The sequence below is a fragment of the Bombyx mandarina genome, chromosome 06, assembly GCF_030267445.1.
Source record: "Bombyx mandarina strain Sakado chromosome 06, ASM3026744v2".
NCBI classification, from domain to species: Eukaryota; Metazoa; Arthropoda; class Insecta; order Lepidoptera; family Bombycidae; genus Bombyx; species Bombyx mandarina.
The window spans coordinates 1,716,016-1,740,732 of record NC_143213.1 but is presented as its reverse complement, the minus strand read 5'-3'; the positions used below and the strand labels follow the sequence as shown (position 1 = coordinate 1,740,732).

The window sequence follows — 24,717 nt, the reverse complement described above, 5'->3', positions numbered from 1 at the left end:
TAATATTAGTATAGATATAGATAATCAGGGATACATACAGTCTGGTCCCAAACTAAGATTTCCTGTACTATAAGAACAAAGTGACTGAAATACATACTTGTGTCATTGTGGTCGAAAAGATAAGACGCCTGGTGCTTCCGTATCGAGCGATGCGACCGTGCCGGTGTTCGAATTCCGCAGGCCGTTACCAATTTTTCTAATGATTACTTGACGATTATTCACGAAAGAGTTTGACGGTGAAGGAATAACATAGTGCTTTAAATATCAAATTTTATAATTTGTGTAATTACTGGTGGTAGCGCCTCTTGTGAGTCCGCACGGGTAGGTACCGCGGAGAGTCTTATGTTAATTGCTAATTGATCCAAAAAATCGGTTATCTTAGAGAGCCCCTATTGAAGAATTAATGAAAAAAAAACATTTAATCATACTTAATCTTGTTTCTTGTCTTGTGTTTTCGGAATCCAGAGGAAGAAATTCTAGGTTAAGGTAATTAAATGTAGAAGATTTAATTATTTATATCTCTTCATTTGCACCTGTTAAAGCATTGTCAATGTCGTATTCATTGTCTACCACATTGACATGACGAAAACTCTGTATTAAAATTCAACATGTTTTCTTTTGTTACTAGCATCAAACAAATACATTGTAGGGTTACACAACTAGAAGTAGATAATAAGATGATAAGAATATCACTTTATTGTATTTGAGTTAGACATAGATTTTTATTAAAACGCGCCGTGATAAAGTACATACTGTAGATACATGTGTGTAATGTATTTATTGGTCATGTTTGTTTGTCATTTTATCTGTTTAAGTGTCACTTTGGTCAACATTACCCTAGACCGTCACTAGAAATTTAGCGAACGCGAATGATGGATGATGAATGAAGTGCTTCGTATGACAAATAAATTTCGCCGAGTGGATCTCTTAGTTGAACTAGAGTAGACTTCAAAATCCTTTGAGAGCCTGTCTATGTAGACTATTTTTTTTTATTGTACCTATTGAAAACTCACAGGTTATCGTCAACAGTGCAATCCAGGATTCTTCGATATATTGGACATGTATCGCGACGGCCAGCAGAGTCTATCGAGAAACTTGTTGTTCAGGGTAGGCTCAATGGTAAGAGATCTCGTGGACGAATCCCTATTTGTTGGACTGATCAGGTGAAAGACCTTACTGAAATCCCACTTAACGAGTGTGTGCGCCGGGCCTCGGTTCGCAAACTATGGAAAACATCTGTCAAGGCTTTAATAAGCAAGAATTCCACATGAACACGACTGCTCTGCCAAGAGCAACCGATTATGGTGATGATGATGATGATGATTGAAAACTAGATAAAGCTGTTGTCATTTAGCTGAACCCAACCTAACGCAAATAAATATTCTATGCTTTAACTATTATTCACGCGAACCGGATATTGGCCGGTGTTTTAGTAATGAGGGTCGGGAAATCCACTACAAATTACAACTTCCGTACTAGGATTTATAAAGATAGGTCTCGATAGAAGTAAACCTAATATGTGGACTAAATTTTGATCGCACGATGACTGTCATATACCCTTCAAACCACTGCCCTTCACCGCAGGAATATAAATGAGGGTATTACGACTTTGATGACAATATCATTATGATATAACTGTTGCCATTTTTGCCACTTTTTGTTTTAAAATTTGATTATTTTTGAGTTGGTAATACAGTTGTTCCTTCTCTGCCTCATGAATAGTCATGAAAAATACACGCACACCGAGGCTTTATTAATAAAACAGCCCTCAAATTCAGTTTCACCGCTCTCAAAATCCTACATGGTCCTTCGAACCAGATTTGAACCAGCGATCTATGGATATACAGTCCACTCTCAAAATCCTAAAATTATAAAGTGAAAGAGTCTGAAATTTCTGTTATTAAACTAAACAGTTGAATACCGATTATTAATAAAACTTATTAATACAACACACGAGATTTATGGTCGACTTCCGTAATAAATTCAATTGATCCGATCTTAATCAATGTTAGCTGGGCTATACCGCGCTAGTTTTTCTATCGGATACATGATTAATTAGTAAAGTGCTGTTTGTTTATTATTCCGGAAGGAACTGTGTAAATATTAGCTTTGCGATATCAGCCGATTTAAAGGAGGAAATCCATTCATCTGTGGACACCTTGGGCAAAGGATATCGGGATAAAAAGCTATAGGCTCTTAGTCAATTTAAAAAAAAACTAATGGCTACGCTAATTATTATTTTTTGTCATTCGTGAACGTGATTTAAGTACGTATCTCATTAGATAAATTGCCTGCCTAGATTCGGACACCGGCAAAATCACATCGCTCGATACGAATGCACCGGGCGTCTCATCCTTTAGACCACGACGACTTTTATCTCTTTTAATTACGAGTCAATGTTGCACAACATTAAAAATGTCTTGCTCAGAGTCCCATTGCTAAAGTTACGTTAAATGACAAGCGAACACACGGTATATAAATAATCAAGTTAATTATAAATCATGTTTCAGGAAAAACAAAAACAAATTGCAAAGCCTGTAATTCAACGTAATGATAACGAATGTAATGAGATAAAAACATGCAACATAAAGATATATAGATATATATTTCTCAGATAGCATCTTAAAGATATATATTTATCAGTCGCTCTTATGTTTTTAGAGCAATGTACAAGAGTCAATATATTAACTAGTTTTACTATTGTTAATGTTTTTTTTTTTGTGATTTTCAACAATGAATAAAGAAGTGGTTGTAACTGATGGCTACTCTGGTAAAGTTACCGACTCATGTGGTTACGACGAAGCGGTGGAATTAGCTGGTGTGGTTCTTTTTTAATACGCTTTTGTTAGCTTCAGACGTATGTATGTTAGTATGTAACGGAATCTTTGAACATGATTTTGACCCCCTTCAAAACGTCGGATTAGCTCGAAATTTGGTATACTTATTAAGGACCGATCACAATTCAATATTTAATAAAAATTGAAAAAGAAAACATTTAAAAAATTAAAATTCAACTAAAAAATTAAAAATAAATTTAATAATAGTTTAAAAAAAACTAACAAAATACGCTTTTATAGAAAATCCAACTAAAAGATAGAAAATAAATTTTAATAAATTTGAATTAAAAATAGTGTAAGAAAAAATGATTTTGTTGTAAAAAAAGCGTGGGGTGCTTTTCTGGATATTATCAAAATAACCCTTCCTACTCATATCTGTTCATAAAATCTATATAGGTATATTAATACGTGAAGCAAAAACTTTGTAATCCTTTTTACGAAAATTGCGCTGACGGAGGAGTATGAAATTTTTGACACTTATAGAGAATATAGAGAAGAAGTGCACAATGCTAATATTTTTTTTAAATAATGCATAAAAGATACATTAAATCAATAAAGAAAACATTACACACACTACATACCATGTATTTGACGCACACACGCATGCATACCATTTATTGTCAAACTTTTGTTCTTGACGTCTGTGGTCAAATTGAGAATAGATTAAATATTGTTTTGTCTTTATTAATATTTTTTTATAGTGTAGTCTTGGCGAAATTTGTGATTATAGAAGTATAAAATACAATCATAATAGTGTACAAATTTATCCTACAATTCCAATTAATTATAGTCGAATTTCGACTACTGCGGGACCTCTAGTATTTATAACTACTGATGCACCATACCATGCATGCATAGTTAACGCTATATTCAATGTCGAAGAATAAAAGTTTGGTCAGCCGTGGTAAGGTAATCGAAACTGTGAAATTCATAATATAAAACTAATAAACAGGAGATTAGACTATAGTAAAAATTGTTATATTTCCTTATTGCCATTGTATGCAGACGAGCCTATGCCCTACCTCACGGTGAGTGGTTATCGTAGCTCATGGTTGTCGGCAATGGAAAGGGCAGTGTCGTTTGATGAAAGACGTGTCGTCTTCTTGCATTAAAACTGTATAATCTCAAAATTTACTAATTTTACAGGAGAGCATGTGATATTTTTAATATTAATGATATTTGCAGCATTTATTTTTTATTTTTTGCCAGTTACATTAACTGTCTTTTAAAGTAAGTTAAAATTATGTATTAATTTTGTTAATAGTAGTCGAAACATAAGTACAATTAAAAAAAAACTAAACTACGCTCTTTTGTATTACGTATTAATGAGAAAAATACTGGTGATACCAAATGATTCCGCATATTAACTGAATTTCGAATATTTTTGGAAATTTTACACTTTTAATGCGAAAAGACGATGTCATTCCGCTCAGGAAACACCGTAGTGGGGAGGTAAATACCAAAGCCAGATGGTGCGTGTCAGTAAAGATCTCTAGAAACGCACTGGAGATCTAGTGGTTCTGGGTAGCATGGATAAACTCTGCTCCGGTGGCGCGGTGCGATAGTAAAAACGAAATGACGGGATTATCTCAAACAATACCTCAGAGCACTCCATAGATCAAACTGTACAAAACAGAGAAAGAATAGAAGCAAAGAGTGAAGGGCAATAATCATCAAACGATAAGAACTAATAAAATTATTTCAGGGCATGGCCGGTACAACTACACACTGTTGGGAGTGTGTAGTATTATCGTTGTTGCGGTGGCCATAGACATGTTTGGGTACAGCGTGGTAGTGGCCGCTTCTAGCTGTGATCTCGGCGTAGGGCTCAAGGAGACTGGTTTGCTTGCATCGGCGCCTTTTGCTGGTGAGTGACAAAGAATTGGAATTTACTGTAACTGCGGGCTTTTGGTTCGCTATTGTTTTGTGTTCCTTTGAATAGGTGTATAGCAGGTATTTCTATTTCAGCTATTTCAGGTTTATATGTAGAAGTCACTTGCAATGTTGAAATGGATGTGTGAAGTAACAATTAAGTGGAGTTTTTTTTTTTGTTACTCTGATCGATGGACGCTCACATGGATGGATGGCTCACAGTTTGTTAAGTGGTTACTGGAGCCCATAGACATAAAACGTAAATGCGCCACCAACCTTTAGATATAAGTTCTAAGGTCTCAGTAAAGTTACAACGGCTGCCCCGACCTTCAAACCGAAACGCATTACTGCTTCACGGCAGAAGTAGGCAGGGTGGTGGTACCTACCCGTGCGGACTCACAAGAGGTCCTACCACCAGTTAAAATGGATGTAAGGAGTACAGGATGGAGGATTCATCCATGGATATTATATCTAATTTGCTGGAAGAAAACTCATAAATGGTTAACTTGTATTATAGTTTTATACCGCATTTAGGGGTTCTTTAATTTTGATTCTGATTTTTCTTTGTGAACAACAGTGTCATCGAAATGGTAATTTGAAATTCTTTTTGATTGGTAATTCGATATTTTTCAGGATTGCTTTTTGCTTTTCCCTGGGGCTTCTACGCGGATACAAGAGGACGAAGGAAGGCTTTACTGATCTCCACGTCGTTCGGCTTCCTGTTTGCGGCTTTAAGTAGTCTGTCAATGAATTGGCAGTTTATGTTTGCCTCTAAGCTATTTGGATGCGGTTTGTAAGTTTTCAGTTTAAGTTTTGGTAACTCCAACTGACTGTCATTCCGGCTGACTTAGCTATGCACACACGTGCACGATACTAGCGGGTTTCCAACTGTCTGGTGATGATAACAAATAAGAGGTTACGGAAGCAACTCGGAAGTTTTCGTTGTCGATTGAGAAGTTATTTTTTTTAATAGAACAAATTATTAATAAATGTTTTTGTAGAGTGCCCGTAATTCTATCGACACATGGCCATGGTTTAAGCTGTATTATATAACGAATTAACTGGTTTTAGGTGGAGAGTTGCTAAAGATAGATAGCAGTGGAAAATGTTAGAGGAGGCCTTTACCAATAGGCGCACTGAATTGAGAGCCATTCTGTAAAATATACAAGAAATAAATCAACAGTCCTAAAAGTTCAGAATAAAGTGCTTACTGATTGATTGGCCCAGCGGGGTATTCCGTAGGATAACCCACTCTAACCGGAGCCATCTAGGCGGGCTTCGGATAGCCTGCCGACTGAGAGGGCTGGTAGTCGTGGTGCCAACGACCGCCGGTCTGGCGTCCTGAGGGAGAGGGTGATGGGAGAGATGTGCTCCGCACTAAACGCTTCACTTTCCCCTTTTGCCTTTTCATGAGTTCTGTCTCATGTGAAGTTTGGATGCTGGTTGTTGAGCGACAGGAGGTTTTAGTCAGTTAGACTCCCACATGCCCCGCCCTCCATCACCAGTGGAGGGCGGAAGTCTGGTGATTTCCCAATGACCACAAAAAAAAATCGATTAATTGATACAACGAATGTTTGGTCATTTAAATCGAAATGCAAGACTTCTTTCCAGCAGAAATAGGTCGGACGATAGTATCCATGCGGATTCGTATAATACGCTATATAAGCAGTAACAAGACAAGCGCGGGTTTCGTATTTATTACAAGTGAGTTATTTATTTCTGTCGTGAAGCAGTAATGCGTTTCGGTTCGAAAGGTGGGGCAGCCGTTGTAACTATACTGAGACCTTAGAACTTATATCTCGAGGTGAGTGGGGTATTTACGTTGTAGATGTCTATGGGCTCCAGTAGCCACTTAGCAACGGGTGGGCTGTGAGCTCGTCCACCCATCTAAGCAATAAAAAAAAAGTATGGGCCCTTAGCCATCTCATCATCTTAGACCCAACCCGCATAGCTCATAATGGGGCGTATGTAAAATTGTCAAGTATGTTAATAGTAAGAGACTGCTTATCTACTCGTCGAACTCGGCAAAGAGTTCGACGTGCAACCTAACACGTGCTTCAGCTCGCTGAGTTTCTCGCCGGATTTTCTCAGTGGGTCCCGATTCCGATCCGGTAGTAGATTCATTCGCGAAGACTCATTTTCTCGCCCACCTGTCTTGGTGAAACTGGAAAGGCCTCTGAGCCACCATAAAAAAATACTGCTTATAGCCATTGTGCAACATGGTAAAGTCTGCCGATTTTTTGTAAGGTATGGACCTTCCTTGCGGACCTTCCTTGCGTGGGTGATCGGGGGTAGGGTGCTCCTCCGCCCCCTCTTTCGCTCCCTCTCTCTTTGAAAGAGGAGGAGATGACAATGCCGCGTTGTCTCCATGATCGAATACAATGAAAATTCATACTTTAATTAATTATCACAATTAAGTTAGAAAATAGTGAAAAATCTAGATGCGATTACAACTCGTCCTGAACTATCTTACGAAAACAAATTTAATCGATTGGTATTTTGATTATTATATGATAAATTAAAAATACCGTCAACTTTAAAACCGGTTATACCTAGATTTTACCGGTTATAACTAGATTTTATCGTTTTTTTTGCCGATAATGAGTCACATAAAAAGTTATCTACTGGTAAAAGTACTAGTGAGTATATAAAAATCCAATATATTTTACAATTTTTTGGTCGCCAAATAATCAAAAATCGACATAATCATTGCCACTCCAAAGCTTAGATTCATTTAATGTTTTAAATTCCCTCTTTTATTTTGACAAATACCTCAATATCCTAAAATGCATAAGAAGAAATGCGGATGCCGAGAAATTTTTACAACATAATAATAATATGTTGAAATGTGTTTTATATTAGTATCGGCTTCTTCAAACCGCCCCTATTATAACGTTTTAATTTTTTTTATGTAAATAACCCAAATCGACCTTTCGTAATGATTTTGTTCCTTTCCTCCAAATTTGATCAACTTTGAATTCTTTTTATCTACGACAAAAGAAGCGAGACATTTCCTTATTACTGTGATAATCGTATTGGTTGTTAAGGAACAATATATGTATAGAAACGCGGTTGACTGATAAGGTATGTGTTCGGTGAAATGGTGACCATTAACATAATATTTAATTTTAAGCCCTCTGATATTATTTTTAAAGCCCATCAATCACTTTCGGGTTAAAGATATTCTTTATTCTCAAAATAATTACATAAATTCACTTAAATGAGAACATTAAAATAGTTATAATTAATTCAGATCGTGCAGTACATGATAATAATTTATAGTAACAACATGCGGTGCTATGACAATTATTTAACAAAAACTATAAAGATTATTTTCTTAAAATGTATAAACACCTTTAACCACCAAAATATGTATTTAGTGTTACCGTTAACTGTAAATGAAAGTAAAATCTGTTGGGGAATAAGGAAGTAATTACTATTTTAATTTCGTCTTAGATACAATGCGAATGATGACGTCATTGTTCACGTGCGCTATGCAACTCTAAAATACATTTCTGTCCTATGTCTGTCAATATAATTATTTCCTTAATACAATATTTAATTTCATTCTTAAATCATTTTATCGATTTTTAATTTGATATTTCATATCTAATCATGTAATTTTTTTATTTAATATTTGATAGTTTCTAATGAAAGTATTTTTAGGAGTGTTACAGTTGTAACGACAGTTTGGTTTCTGATGTGTTGATAATTGAAAAAATATCAATCGGTAGGAAATTTCAATCGACTTCTCGATTCTTTGGATCCCCGATTCGGTATTCGAGATTATCGATTTTTCGAATTGGTTTATCAATCAGCCGTTGTGACGCCATTTCGCTTTTGTAGCACCTGGGATAATCGTCAGACTGGACGTAACGTGAACTTCGTTCCTCTTGTGGCCATGCACTCCTGGAGGCTGGCCGACAATAATATAAACTTGTTCCTATCTGTTGCCCAGGGAAACTGTTCTTTGCTGGTGATCTTTGTTCGCTCCCTGATGTCCACCAGCCAGGACTTTGCATTTTCCGACGCGTCTTTCACGCTAGTTATTCAAGCTAGTCGTATTATTATAAATGAGGTCCTGTATATCGTCGTCGTGGTCTAAAGGATAGGACGTCTGGTGCATTCATATATAGCGATGCAACGGTGTTCGAATCCCGCAGGCGGGTACCAATTTTTCTAATGAAATACGTACTTAACAATTGTTCACGATTGACTTCGATGGTGAAGGAATAACATCGTGTAATAAAAATGAAACCCGCAAAATTTTAATTTGCGTAATTACTGGTAGGACCTCTTGTGAGTCCGCGCGGGTAGGTACTACCGCCTCGTCTATTTCTGCCGTGAAGCAGTAATGCGTTTCGGTTTGAAGGGCGGGGCAGTCGTAAGTATACTGAGACCTTAGAACTTATATCTCAAGGTGCGTGGCGCATTTACGTTGTAGATGTCTATGGGCTCCAGGAACCACTTAACACCAGGTGGGCTGTGAGCTCGTCTACCCATCTAAACAATAAAAAAAACCAAGATGTGAAAAACGTCGCGTAATAAAAATGAATTTGGAAAGATGAATGTGCGTGATTTCTTGTGATCGGGTATATTGAGTTCATAGACCACACAACGAAGCTGCTTTTTTTGCTGTGTTTGTAGACAGATTTTTATAATGCCACCTGTATGCTTAGATTGCTTAGTGCGTGTTTTTTAAAGTTCTCGATAGCGTAAGCGTAGCGTAGCGATAGTTAACTGAAATTTGTATGCAATTGTAACAGCGCCTCTAGCGCCAAACGTAGCCAAACTTTCTAACTCCATACAAACTCGAGTTAACTTTCACGCTATCGAGAACGTTAAAAAACTCGCACTAAGCACACAGGATTGCAGAGCCAGGCCGCTGCCAGCATATTGTAGAGAAATTATAATTTGCTTAATTACTGGTGGTAAGACCTCTTGTGAGTCCGCGCGGGTAGGTACCATCGCCCTGCCTATTTCTGCCGTGAAGCAGTAATGCGTTTCGGTTTAGAGGGTGGGGTAGTCGTTGTAACTATACTGAGACCTTAGAACTTATATCTCAAGGTGGGTGGCGCATTTACGTTGTAGATGTCTATGGGCTCCAGTAACCGCTTAACACCAGGTGGGCTGTGAGCTCGTCTACCCATCTACGCAATAAAAAAAAAACATTTTAATATTATTATCGTTTTAGTTCCACGGCAAGTTTCACATTGGTAATCACCCTGCTCGGCGAATGCACCGGCTCAAGTCACAGAAACGTTTATCTCTTCATGTTGAACAGCGTGAATTTATCATCAGAAATTATTTCATTCAGTAAGTCACAAAAAAATTACTATTCATATACCTTATCCCGATAGACACGGCGTGAATTGGTTTTAATAATAATAATAATTCATTTATTTGTATAGAATGCAGGTACAAGTATGGTCTTAGTATAAAATATATTCAATCCCACTACATTCTGCCTGTTGGCATACTAAATTTGAAGGAGAAACTTACAGCTAATTTAAACTAGGTATTAAGATAAATTTAAGAATGAGATGTAGAGAAAAATAGAGAGAAACTAGGTAGTTAGGTTTTTCCTCTTAACTACTTAATATACACTATGGTTTATCGAGCTCTTACCACGATTTCCACATTTAATGAGTGCCATCGAAACTCGATAACATATCCACTCAAGGTCAGACATCGAATTCTAGTGGTAATGCCCCAAAAAGGGACTATATCGGGAACTCATTATCATAAAATCCGTGGTAGAACTCCTACCGCGCCTAGAAAACGTGCGGGGACCCACACTTGACGTTCCGCAGACTTTGGGAGCGGACCGCGGGCCCAAGGATGTTTTAGAGCCCTACCCAACAAACGACTCCTAATGCACTCAAAAACTCGTTGCACAAATCGAATTTAGAATTTAATTTTATGAGTCCAAAAAAGACCTTAAATTCTAACTAAAATTTCTTGTATTGTGTACGAAAAAATAGTTCCCCATTTGACAATAAAGTGTTTTCTCGTCATAGTTAGCGGTAGGCAGCGGCTTGGCTCTGCTCCTGGCATTGCTGAAGTCCATGGGCGACGGTAACCACTTACCATCAGGTAGGCTGTACGCTCGTCTGCCTACAAAGGCAATAAAAAAAAACTGTATATTATTTTTATATTATTATATTATTTGATTTATGTGTGTACCGTCGAAGATAAAATACTTTTAAAGAAAGATAAAATCTTTTTTCTTTAGTTACTTAAAAATGTGAAGGCGTGTTTTCTTGTTCTTCGTTCACGAAGCAATGGATTGAGATGTTTTTTAAGTTAAGTAATGTTAAGTTAAAGTAATGTCTTCAGAACAAGAGAGTGACATAGGCTATATTATATGATGAAAAAAAAACATATCGTTCGCACGGAAAACTGATCTATTATCTTTAGAAATAGCATACGACACGAAATAATTTCGGTTTTCCTTGAACATGCGGGCGAAGACGCGGGTAATATTATAATTATGAAGCCGACATTACAGACATATATAAATATAATTCTAAAATCAACCAAACATGGACAGACTCAACTTCTGGATAATTTTGCGGCTTTCCGATAGTTTCGCAGCTCGCATTCCGAAAACGATCATTACAGAAATCAGCCTTTATTCCAAGATTATCTTTCGAGATAAAGACCTGTCGAAATTAGCTCATTAATTTTGACAAATAATTTCCTTCTTCATTTAATTATCCTGTGCATTCAATGTGCGTCATTGCTGTTTTTTTTGTATAATTGGGGGAGGGGAGGGGGGGTAATAACTCCCTAAGTTATTTAGAGATAGCTTGTTACGATGATAGCGGTCTAATTGTGCAAGCTGACAGCTTGGTTATATTTTGGTCTAATCACAGAGCTTATTAAATTATTATTAAGGATCCTAATATCATAAAAAAACTATAAAAACTGGACGCCTACGATGGGCAGGACATGTAGTACGAATGGCGGAGACCAGAATGCCAAGATAACTACTATATGGCAAACCAGAGGGCCGCAGAGGTTGTGGCAGGTCCAAACTCCAATGGTTAGATGGCGTAGAGCACCACCTCAAAGGTATTGGTGTCAAGAACTGGAAGGAGAAAGCCCTGAACAGTCTGGAGAGACATACTAGACCAGACTAAGGCCCACCCTGAACTATGGGGCCTAAGATGATAATGATCATAGAAATTATTGTCACAAGCCTAGACTATTGCATGAGAGGATAGCGTGACACCGCATGTCTCGAGAAGTGATCTTGATAAATCGTCATTAATTACTGACGTTTGATTTTTTTATTTCACTAATACTTGGAACATACTGATTACGTTTATATAAATGATAATTAAATATTCGTTTACACGTCTGTTTGTTTGTCCTCTATGCGGTCAGAAACCTTTCCCTTGGTTGCGATGAAATCGGTACAATATAATTGTTGTTAGCAGTATCGGGGAGGTGTCTGTCACATTAGCGTCACAGCTAAGTGATACTAGGTCGCAAGGCATGTTTTTGATGTTCAAAAGCACGGGGGAGTTATTGTCGAGCGATAATATTTATGTCTATACACTTCTACGGCCATAAATAGATGTTTACTGGCTTAAAGCATGTTGTTACTGAGCATGGTTCGTTAACACCAATTTTGTTGTGATATAATTGCATATTATATCACAAGACACGTTAGAGGTTTCCCAACAATGAAATTACGAATTCCGACGGGAGGATGAGTCGCTTGGCGCTTGTCTTTTGGTCCTTAAACCACCAGTCGATTTTTAAGTACGTTAAGACTACGTCGTCCAGAGGTCGGAGCCGAAAAAGATGGAGTGACCAAGTATCCGAGTCTCTGGACATGACACTGAGCCAAGCACTTCACTGTGCCACTGACAGTTAAAAGTGGCTACAAATTACAAAAAAAGGTCACAGACGGGCGCATCACAATGCTCAGCAATGAGCGATCGACTGAAGGAGGAGGAGGAAGACTACGTGGAGTACAGTGTCATAGTTATTTTAGCAGATTTACTGCCAGCAGCTTGATTTTGACCCTGGCATTGCTCATGTCCACGAGCGATATTGACAAAGTACTGTGACGGGAATGGAAAAGAAAATTTCGTTTAGCCGTACCGTTGTGTTGCATATTTACGTTCAGCTATTTACCTGACAAGAAGCAGCTAAATGTAGATATGAAATAGTAAGGATCCCACAAGATCGCTAAGTAGTACAAGTTGCTAGAGCAGCTGCCATTATTTATTTCTAAGATAATTATGACTATAATGACTTCAAATTTGTTTTGCAGGCTTAGCGTACTTAATCCTTCCACTGAGCTTTCAGCTGGAAGTTCCGTGGTTGGGCATCACTTACCGACCCTGGCGGTTATACACTTTCATCATGGCTTTACCACTGGGCATAGGAGCTTTGTTGATGTTCTTTATGCACGAGAGCCCTAAGTTTTTGGCGAATAAAGGGGAACTGGATAAAGCTTTGGAAGTCTTGAAAAATATTTATGCTGCTAACGGAGGAAAAAGAGAAGACTACCCGGTGAATATTATGCCAGTCTATTGTCTAATTATTTATGGCATTGAAGAGAAGTTAAGCTCACGTTCTAATTGATGTTAAGTGGTTTAAATGGTTAAGTGATTATTTTAGCGTTAGTAAAGATATTGGAATTTTAATTGGCTCGGTGGTTATTGCACCACCATTGGCGGCCCTGACTACTGGGCCGAGGGTTGTTGGTTCGTTTCTTACTCTCTCTCTGTCTTTTCTCTCTTTGTCTGGGTATGTAATTTATATATTAAAACATATATATAATGGAGTTTGGTAGGGTGAGTCGTTATGAGGTTGATTGATTGAACAATTGAGACAATCAATACAGATGTTTATTTTCACTGTATCAAACAAATTTACAGAGAATCACTAATGATCAAATTAATAGATTGAGATTGGCCGAGAAACGCGGAAAGTTTGTTACAGCGATACACGCGACCAAGAAACGACCGTTCAGTTCAGTGATCTCCTACAGAATTACGGAGGTCCCTTTCTTTACAGTAAAACGATACCTCAAACGTCAACTGTCAAATAGCCTCAAACGTCAAACCGTTGGAAACTAGTGTTGCCATCGCTGTATCGATTACCCAAGTGTTGACGTTTCCTACTAAACTCGATTGATAAAATTTACTGAGACTGCGACATATAAGTATTTATATTATATTAGTTTCTGGTGGACCCTAGCTTGGGGCTAGGTAACCCTGTGTCTTTTTTCTGAATATTTTATTTATTACAGTTATTATTTTTTCAAACGGGGGCTTCTAAATTGCGCTTAAAAGTGTTTTAGTTCTGGCCTGTCAGTATTAAACTTCACATAAATTAGTATTAAATTTTTCAAGTATGTTAATCCCACAACTGAGACGTTCCTAATACATTTCAGACTAATACATTTGAAATCCGTCAAAAGGTTTAGGCTGTATTTTGGATCGAACAATCAGATACATAATATTATGTCCTTTCTTTACGAAATATCCACCATTTCTAGTGCCTGAATATAAGCTTGTAGCAATATTCTTATCAGCAATATTCCAATCAATTTCGTATTTTCACAGGTGAAACATATAATAACGGAAGAATTAACTACAGAGAAGAACACATTCTGGAAAACGCTTAGAGAACAAACCGTGCCGATATTCAAACCACCATTGTTGTTGCGGACGGTCCAGCTGTTTTATTTGATGGCACTGTGCTGTAGTATGTAAGTGTGGTCTTGGAGATATGAGATATGGGAACGATTGCCTTAGTCGTTTAATGACCGTCGAAGTAGACGAGCGTGGGGTTCGTTCTTTGGTATTTTATTAGCGACGCAGCTAATCTGTACCGAGTAAAGCCTTCGTGGCCTAAAGGATAAGACGCGTCAGTCCAGCTTTGACTGGGGAGCAGCTGTTGACATACAAATGAGTTTTCAATCTTGTGTTTCAAAGCGGGTGCAGCATTGAACTTGTGAGGCTTATGTGTTCCAGTAGATAATTAGTACCATGTGGGCCTTACAACCAGTGTACCGAGATAGCCGACGTAGAGCCTGAAATTTGCCTCGATGGATTCGCTGGGTAGGTATTCTTGGCTGCGAATCTGGCTGTGGGGTTGACCGCGGTAACCTACTGCGGTAAAACGTTACCCGGGTTTTGTCACGGCTGGGGAACGGACCGCAGGTTTCAGGGAAGCCGTTCAGTGGGCTGGCCTCTATTGTCTCTGGTCCGGCTCGATTCACTCCCTCTTAACACCTTAGTGATTGGCCGTATAGGCGAGGCGACATATTATTCACACGTCTTTAATATAAATATATCTTTTTTTACATTCAGAAACAACGTTTTCTTCATGTGGTTCCCGACAATGGTGAATATATTCTTCAACACGTTATCTGATGTCTGGACCAACGATCAGACGTTCTGCGAACGAGTTTTCTCAAATAAAACTTCAAACTACACTGAGACTGTGAGCATTTTGACAGATTTTGGTATTTAAAATTAACTTGTCGTGGAACCTCAAACCAGAACCAGTCGGCATGTTCGGAAATATATGTTGGCAACACTTCGAGCTGTCAATTTCAGTTGATGTATCTGGGGCATAGACTATTTCAGTGATCTGGGGCTTTAATAGTGTCATTTAATAAACTCGCTCAACCCTCACCGTGTACCAGTAATAATCTGTTTTCATCTTATCGATGCGCGTTGATTTTGATTAGATTATTTGTTAAATCGTTCTAAATACACTCGAAGAGTGCACATTGAGAATTATTTCCATGATTGACCATGGGCAGCAACCTGTTCGGTAGGTAATGAAAGTCTACACTACCCACCATCAAGCATTTGTGTGTTTACTTATGGTAATAGGAAGACTAGTTGAATAGTCACTAGATCGTTTTTTTCAGCACCAATTCTTTAGACTCACTTAACTGGTGTGAAGTGTGTACTGGAGCTTATATTTAATTCAACGTTCGACTATGCACCAACGACTCTACTACAACAAAAACTTTTTTTTTTTTTTTTTTTTTTATGGTTGAAAGTTTACTGGTGGCCCGAAGGCCTTTCCAGTTTCACCAGGACAGGTGGGCGAGCAAAGGCTCAGCCAGGACAACAAAAACTATCGAAGCCTCAATGGGATTATGTAAGAGCTATCTTAACTTTCAAACCGGCAATAAAGTATGCTTCTCGACAATAATACGTAGGATAACTGTACTTGCTTTTACAAGCTCATAGTAAATCTTACCAGGACTAATAATAACGAAAATATTGTCATTTTGTGACTGGCATGGGAAGACAAATGTTAACTGGCTACAAGTCCAAGGTAATAGTAACACGGATTCCGTCGCCTAACGTATTGGGTTTGAGAATAAATAAAAATTCTACCGAAGTACATGTTAAGACTCTATTTAACACCTAGAACACTCACAGAACACTTTACAATTCGTAATTCGCTTCTTCCGCGTCGCTTCCCTAGAACTATCGAGAACATTCTCGATAAGGCCAGATATGTGTTTCTGCTATTCGACAATAGATGGCGTTGCTCTTACCGGCGTAATAGTTGTCTATCACAACAGAATTTAAGTTACATTGCCGACCATAGCCTTCTACCGTAAGTTTTTGATGTTACTAATTGGAAGAGGCTTATAGACAGTCATTTTACGATATCAGGTGATCTGTTCATCTTCGTGGAGTCATGGTATGGCCTGAATTCCAAAATGAGCTGGTTGCGACATAATGGCCGTATGAATTTTTAGATGTTTAGGGAGCCCTGCGCCTATTTCTTCTTCAAAATTAAGAATCCACGTGTTGAAGAGGAGGCCTTTGGTTTTTTGTATGTGAAGTTACTACGATACCGGATCTAATCATTCCGATAGAGGCACCCGTCACGTGCGGACGTGCCCATCGACCACTCGATCGCCCGGCCTTTGTTCGCCCGGCTTTTGTTAGCCCGGCCATTGTTCGCGCGGCCTGTGTTCGTGGTACATCTGCCGACCAAGTGTTTTTTCTGGAAGTTTTTATTTGTTTTGTTTCTTTTTGTTATTTCTGTGTTCGTGGTACATCTGCCGACAAACCGTTTTCCAGGAAGTGTTTATTTGTTTTGTTTCTTTTTCTTATTCCTGTTTTGTTGTGTTTTTTCTTTGTCCTGTAGTAATCACGCCGCATCGCCACCTGTGTTCAATAGAACCGCTCAGTTCCGAGAAGTTGGGACCTCGCCGCAAGGCGAGTGTATTCAAAGTCCCGGGGCATCCCCACCTGGGCACGTATCCATAATGGACGCTGTATTCGCGGAATTTCTCCGGCTTCGCTACCCAAAGCTCACTTCCGAGTTTCTGGCCTTCAAGGCCGACCACACAGTAAGCCCTCTCGTGGACTCCGCCGACCTCGCTGCTCCTGCGTCGCCTGTACCTGCGTGCAAAGCTTCTGCATCGAGCACCGCAGCCTCCGTCGTGCCTGCCGTTCCCGCGTCGCCTATACTGGCGAGTAAAACTGCTGCGTCGTCCGCCGTGGCCACCGTTCCAGCTGTGCGTTCATCCGCGGCCTCCGTCGCGCCCTCCAAAACACCTGCTCGTAGGTCACCTGCGCCCGCCTCCTCGTCCTCCGACTCTGACTCGGAGATGGAGGTCGACCTCGCCCCCGCCTCATCGACGGATGGATTTACCTTGGTACAAAAGGGTAAGAAGCGTGCCGCGGAGTCTCGAGCTCCCGTGGCCGCTAAAATTAGCAAAGCCGCGAACGCGTCGCGCCCCCGCCCCCAGATTCCCGTTGCGCCTCCAGCCCGTGCCAGTCCGTCGCCGCGTCCGGTGGCACAAAATAAAACCCAGTCCCCTCCTCCGGTAATCCTTCAAGAGAAGGCAGCTTGGGATCGAGTTTCCCTGGCCCTTAAGGCCAAAAATATCAATTTCACGAATGCCCGTAACCTCGCGAACGGCATCCAAATAAAGGTGCATTCATCTGATGACCATAGGGCCCTCACCTCTTACCTCCGTAAGGAGCGTATAAGCTTCCACACTTATACGCTTCAGGAGGAGCGCGAACTCCGCGTTGTAATACGCGGAATCCCTAAAGAGATAGATGTAGAGCTCGTCAAGGCCGATCTGTTAGAACAGGGCCTACCAGTGAATTCTGTGCACCGTATGCACACCGGTCGCGGTAGGGAGCCATATAGTTCTAGTCGCTCTCCAGCCTACCCCCGAGGGTAAGAAAATCTTTAACACACAGACCGTCTGTAGGCTCTCTGGTATCGCTGTCGAAGCCCCCCATAAAAAAGGCACTCCTAGCCAGTGCCATAACTGTCAATTGTACGGGCACTCTTCCCGTAACTGTCACGCGCGCCCCCGATGCGTCAAATGTTTAGGCGATCACGCCACGGCCCTATGCACTCGCGATCAAAAAACCGCGACGGAACCGCCTAGCTGCGTCCTGTGTCGAACACAGGGTCACCCCGCAAATTACCGCGGATGCCCCCGAGCCCCGAAAATAAATCGCCGCGTCGCCCGCCAAAACCGCCTCCGAGCTTCCGGCCCAGATATCAAAGCCTCGGCACCCTCTGCGTCGCAGGCTAAGCCAGCGTTCGTTCCGGCGGCGGTGCCCAGTGTCTCGGCCTGGGCGAAACCGCTGCCGTACACGAACACGGCTACAACTCCCTCCTCCGCGATTCGTCCCGCCCCCGCGACTCGTCCCTCTCCCGCGACTTGCCCTCCGACCGCGTCCGAAAATCTCGCTTTAGCGATCGACTTTTTTCAGTCGATCAACTTTGAGCGCGTTAACGCTTTGGGCGACGCCATTCGCGCTGCCTCCACTGCACAACACTTTATCGCCGTTGTGCAGGAATACGCCGACGTATACGCGTCATTAAATACGTACGTCCTCCCCTCACTCCGCCGGTAATCAATGGCGTATATAAGTAGAATAAAGCCCCTATCCGTAACGATAGGATTTTTTAACGCTTACGGTCTCGCAAATCAACGTGATCAGGTTTCTGACTTTTTGCGTGACCATCAAATTGATATCTTTTTAGTGCAGGAGACCCTACTTAAGCCCGCGCGCCGTGACCCTAAAATCGCGAACTATAACATGGTCAGGAACGACAGGCTCTCTGCTCGTGGTGGTGGTACCGTCATTTACTATAGAAGAGCCCTGCATTGCGTCCCACTCGATCCTCCCGCGCTCGCTAATATCGAAGCATCAGTGTGCCGAATCTCACTGACGGGACACGCGCCGATCGTTATCGCGTCCGTTTATCTTCCACCGGATAAGATCGTTCTAAGCAGTGATATCGAGGCGCTGCTCGGTATGGGGAGCTCTGTCATTCTGGCGGGCGACCTAAATTGTAAACACATCAGTTGGAACTCACACACCACAACCCCGAATGGCAGGCGGCTTGACGCGTTAGTCGATGATCTCGCCTTCGATATCGTCGCTCCGCTAACACCGACTCACTACCCGCTAAATATCGCGCATCGCCCGGATATACTCGACATAGCGTTATTAAAAAACGTAACTCTGCGCTTACACTCGATCGAAGTAGTTTCAGAGTTAGATTCAGACCACCGTCCCGTCGTTATGAAGCTCGGTCGCGCTCCCGATTCCGTTCCCGTCACGAGGACTGTGGTGGATTGGCACACGCTGGGCATCAGCCTGGCTGAATCTGATCCACCGTCGCTCCCGTTTAACCCGGACTCTACCCCGTCTCCTCAGGATACCGCTGAAGCCATAGACATCTTAACGTCACACATCACCTCGACATTAGATAGGTCATCGAAACAAGTTGTAGCGGAGGACTTCCTTCACCGCTTCAAATTGTCCGACGATATTAGGGAACTCCTTAGAGCTAAGAACGCCTCGATACGCGCCTACGACAGGTATCCTACCGCGGAAAATCGTATTCGAATGCGTGCCCTACAACGCGACGTAAAGTCTCGCATCGCCGAAGTCCGAGATGCCAGATGGTCTGATTTCTTAGAAGGACTCGCGCCCTCCCAAAGGTCTTACTACCGCTTAGCTCGTACTCTCAAATCGGATACGGTAGTAACTATGCCCCCCCTCGTAGGCCCCTCAGGCCGACTCGCGGCGTTCGATGATGACGAAAAAGCAGAGCTGCTGGCCGATACATTGCAAACCCAGTGCACGCCCAGCACTCAATCCGTGGACCCTGTTCATGTAGAATTAGTAGACAGTGAGGTAGAACGCAGAGCCTCCTTGCCACCCTCGGATGCGTTACCACCCGTCACCCCGATGGAAGTTAAAGACTTGATCAAAGACCTACGTCCTCGCAAGGCTCCCGGTTCCGACGGTATATCTAACCGCGTTATTAAACTTCTACCCGTCCAACTCATCGTGATGTTGGCATCTATTTTCAATGCCGCTATGGCGAACTGTATCTTTCCCGCGGTGTGGAAAGAAGCGGACGTTATCGGCATACATAAACCCGGTAAACCAAAAAACCATCCGACGAGCTACCGCCCGATTAGCCTCCTCATGTTTCTAGGCAAACTGTATGAGCGTCTGCTCTACAAACGCCTCAGAGACTTCGTCTCATCCAAGGGCATTCTCATCGATGAACAATTCGGATTCCGTACAAATCACTCATGCGTTCAACAGGTGCACCGCCTCACGGAGCACATTCTTGTGGGGCTTAATCGATCAAAACCGTTATACACGGGAGCTCTCTTCTTCGACGTCGCAAAAGCGTTCGACAAAGTCTGGCACAATGGTTTGATTTTCAAACTATTCAAAATGGGCGTGCCGGATAGTCTCGTGCTCATCATACGGGACTTCTTGTCGAACCGCTCTTTTCGATATCGAGTCGAGGGAACCCGCTCCTCCCCACGACCTCTCACAGCTGGAGTCCCGCAAGGCTCTGTCCTCTCACTCCTCCTATTTAGCTTATTCGTCAACGATATTCCCCGGTCGCCGCCGACCCATTTAGCTTTATTTGCCGACGACACGACTGTTTACTATTCTAGTAGAAATAAGTCCCTAATCGCGAAGAAGCTTCAGAGCGCAGCCTTAGCCCTAGGACAGTGGTTCCGAAAATGGCGCATAGACATCAACCCAGCGAAAAGTACTGCGGTGCTATTTCAGAGGGGAAGCTCCACACGGATTTCCTCCCGGATTAGGAGGAGGAATCTCACACCCCCGATTACTCTCTTTAGACAACCCATACCCTGGGCCAGGAAGGTCAAGTACCTGGGCGTTACCCTGGATGCATCGATGACATTCCGCCCGCATATAAAATCAGTCCGTGACCGTGCCGCGTTTATTCTCGGTAGACTCTACCCCATGATCTGTAAGCGGAGTAAAATGTCCCTTCGGAACAAGGTGACACTTTACAAAACTTGCATAAGGCCCGTCATGACTTACGCGAGTGTGGTGTTCGCTCACGCGGCCCGTACACACATAGACACCCTCCAATCCCTACAATCCCGCTTTTGCAGGTTAGCTGTCGGGGCTCCGTGGTTAGTGAGGAACGTTGACCTACACGACGACCTGGGCCTCGAATACATGAAGTCAGCGTCGGAACGATACTTCGATAAGGCTATGCGTCATGATAATCGCCTTATCGTTGCCGCCGCTGACTACTCCCCGAATCCTGATCATGCAGGAGCCAGTCATCGTCGACGCCCTAGACACGTCCTTACGGATCCATCAGATCCAATAACCTTTGCATTAGATGCCTTCAGCTCTAATACTAGGGGCAGGCTTAGGGACCCCGGTAACCGTACTCGTCGAACTCGACAAAGAGGTCGACGTGCAACCTAACCCATGCATCAGCCCGCTGAGTTTCTCGCCGGATCTTCTCAGCGGGTCGCGATTCCGATCCGGTAGTAGATTCATTCGCGAAACAATTGCTCTTGAGTTGTTAGGTCTCCTTCGGAGGCGCTCGGACAGTTGTTAGCAAATCCCGCCCCTCTTGGCTGAGCCTTTGCTCGCCCACCTGTCCTGGTGAAACTGGAAAGGCCTTCGGGCCACCAGTAAACTTTCAATCATAAAAAAAAAAAAAAAACCGGATCTAATATGAGCTTTATATTCGTTCACTCGGTTGACTCAGTAAAAAATCAAACTAATTATCAATCGAAGATATTCAAAATTATCACACCGTTTCCAGGTTATTTGCAACGACGAAATCTCCCACAACACCATCTATTCTGGTATCTTTTACGGTTTCTTCTTCTGCGTGGTGACAGCCATCGTGGCTCAAGGAGCTTCTAGAAGACGAATGCTCCTAATCGGGATCCTGATCGTATCCGGAGTCAGCTGCATCCTAGTGGAACTCAAACATCCCATCGCTAATATAATTTTCTTTATTTTGATGCAGTCCACGGCAATAGGAATCGGAAATGTTTGTTCTTATTTTGTTGACGTATATCCTACTTCTTATAGGTGAGATTTTTTAAAAAGTAAATCCTTCAATACTTAAACGCCAATATCATGTCTTACTTTGAAATCTTTCAATTTGTTAGCTGACTTGTTTATGAAAACTAATTATTTTAGAGGAATATTGAGGTGGGAAAAAAAATATTGTCATAAAAAAAATCATCATTGTTAGTTTAAGGGTTTTTCCGCCAAGGAATATACAGGTTGGCTATATCTTTTTTTTTATGCTTAGATGAGTGGACGAGCTCACAGCCCACCTCGTGTTAAGTGGTTACTGGAGCCCATAGTCATCTACAACGTAAATGCGTCACCCACATCGAGATATAAGTTCTGTGGTCTCAGTATAGTTACATATATCTGCTTTAAAGAGACTGTTTCCGACCGAGAAGCGTTTGTTTAAAGTTGGTTCAGTTTTGTGTTCGTTGCAGAGGTCTCGCGACAAGCTTAGGAATGATGACAGCACGGCTCGTCTCGTTCGCCGGAGTGAATATCATCGGAAACGTCATTACTGACTATTGTACGCCCACTTTCTACATTTCTGCCGCTTTCGTATTCAGTAAGTACTGGAAGATTTGCGTACAGTACACGGCGTTAAATACTGCACATCGGCCGTTTGACAGAAACAATCGGCAAACTTTGGCTTTGTAGAGAGCTAACTCTGTGGCACGAAACATCAACAGTCTGCTAGCGATTCACTTTCAACGCTTTCAAGTTTTAAAATCTCCTTTTGAAATGATTGCGCCAAATAACTGTAGACTGTGATGGAGTTCGGGATAAATAAAAATTCTACCGAAGTGCAAATTAACACTGTATTAACGAGTAGATTCGATTACTAACTAACTTCGTGCCGTCTCTGCAACGCTTTTATAGTCGATACATCATCCCTAGAATTATCGAGAATATTCTCGATAAGGCCAGACATGTGTTTCCCCTATTTGATAATAGATGGCGCTGTACTTTTCGAGCGTTCTCGATTGTAGTTCTTTTGATATTCGTTTCTGCTATTCGACAATAGATGGCGTTACTCTTACTGGCGTAACAATATTTAAACGTATACAAGTATGTATGTCAGTCTCTGGTACCCGTAATATAAGGAATTCTAATGTGGACTGCGCCTGATTCGTTCCCTTCTTTCATCATTTATTATCATTTATTAACTTGTTTTTTTTCAAAGTATCTTTGAATTGCGCAAGTTTTATTTATAAACGTCATTATAATTAGGTGTGAAAAGTGTATTAGCTCGTTCACTGGTCATCCTTCTCGTCGAACCCGTCGCTTGCGACGAAGGGCTCGGCGAGTAAACTAACCCGCAGACACAGCCCACTAAGTTTCTCGCCGGATCTTCTCAGTGGGTCGCGTTTCCGATCCGATGGTAGATTCTGCGAAGCACTGCTCTTGCAGTAGGGTCAGTGTTAGCAACGTCGTCAGGTTTGAGCCCCGTGAGCTCACCTACTAGTTCGTTGAAGCTGATATAGCCTCTCAAGGCTTCTAATAAATAAACCCGTATTATTTTCATTTCAGGCGGCGTGATCGTGTGTTTCTTTTTACCGGCAGACAGAAAAACTAACGAATGACGCTATTTGGATTACTGGAAAAAATAAAAATAAAAATTATGTCCAAAAATGATTTGGATTATTGGGAAAAAGAAAAAAATATATCATCTCCAAAAAGGATTTGGATTATTGGAAAATTGAAAAAAATATGTCCAAAAATGATTAAGTTTTGTTTTATTAATCAGCCATGTTGAGTTAGATTGTTGTAAATTGTAAAGATTGCTATAAAAAAGAAAAAAAAAACAACAAAACAGTTAAATATTCATTTCGATATCTCTCTTTATTTTCACTAAAAGCAAACCACAAATACTGGACTGTCTTGAACCATTTGGTATAAAGCATTTTAGTGACTTTTTGTTTTTACTCTTAATCATGTCATATTATATATTTAGATTGGTACATCCATGTATTTTTTTACTACTGTAGTGAAAGATGTGCTCACGACCCATCTGGTGGTAAATGGTTACCATAGTCACTCATGGACACTAGATGCAGCTTCGAACGCCTTTCAAATCTTGTTTGTAGGAGGACATGCGCTCGGGGACCATCGTCAATCGAGCTCATTCCAGAGTTATGTGCCAAAAATAAAGACTATAATCACAATGTGTATACATGTATGCAGCGGATCCAAGTGGTACGATAAAATCGATTGTAAAAAGGAGATGATAACATATTTTTAACGGGGCGGGGTTGGATCTCGTTATGAGGTTGATCATACATCGCCGAGAACTCAAAATATCAGCTTGGACAATCAACACAGACGTTTATTTTCACTATAGCAAACAATTTTCGTGTCGTCGTGGCCTAAAGGATAAGACGTCCGGTGCATTCATGTTGAAGCGATGCACCGGTGTTCGAATCCCAGGCGGGTACCAATTTTTGTACGTACTTGTAGAAGTAGTTGTAGTAGTGCTGCTTCTAACTAAATTAGGTAGGCGCTGACACGAAGGATGGTTTACCCAGAGAGTATGAATATGTACTGCTTTAAATAGTTTATTGTAGATAAGTATGTACACAAACAAACTATAACAAGAGTGGTACCATAAAGAAATAACATATAGGAGTAGTATAGCA

General features: G+C 41.2%; 1 protein-coding gene across 2 annotated transcripts; it reads left to right on the top strand.

Moving 5' to 3' along the window:
• Positions 1-2,632: 2,632 nt before the first annotated feature.
• LOC114240013 (synaptic vesicle glycoprotein 2B) lies at positions 2,633-23,805 on the top strand. 2 transcript variants are annotated; one of them, XM_028170469.2, is made up of 10 exons: positions 2,633-2,818; positions 4,543-4,704; positions 5,343-5,502; positions 9,904-10,025; positions 13,000-13,241; positions 14,300-14,445; positions 15,050-15,182; positions 21,822-22,096; positions 22,519-22,646; positions 23,612-23,805. In XM_028170469.2, the coding sequence occupies exons 1-10, from the start codon at positions 2,734-2,736 to the stop codon at positions 23,662-23,664; spliced, it is 1,506 nt and encodes a 501-aa protein (XP_028026270.2). In that variant the 5' UTR covers positions 2,633-2,733; the 3' UTR covers positions 23,665-23,805. The 2 variants fall into 2 exon arrangements, with proteins under 2 accessions (XP_028026270.2, XP_089584384.1); XM_089728258.1 differs by lacking the exon at positions 2,633-2,818 and adding an exon at positions 3,728-3,746.
• Positions 23,806-24,717: the final 912 nt, after the last annotated feature.

Coding starts and splice junctions, on each gene's coding strand:
- LOC114240013 (XM_028170469.2), top strand. CDS start 2,734: ATGAATAAAGAAGTGGTTGTAACTGATGGCTACTCTGGTAAAGTTACC. Junction 14,446..15,049: donor ATGGCACTGTGCTGTAGTAT/GTAAGTGTGGTC, acceptor TTTTACATTCAG/AAACAACGTTTTCTTCATGT. Junction 15,183..21,821: donor CTTCAAACTACACTGAGACT/GTGAGCATTTTG, acceptor CACCGTTTCCAG/GTTATTTGCAACGACGAAAT.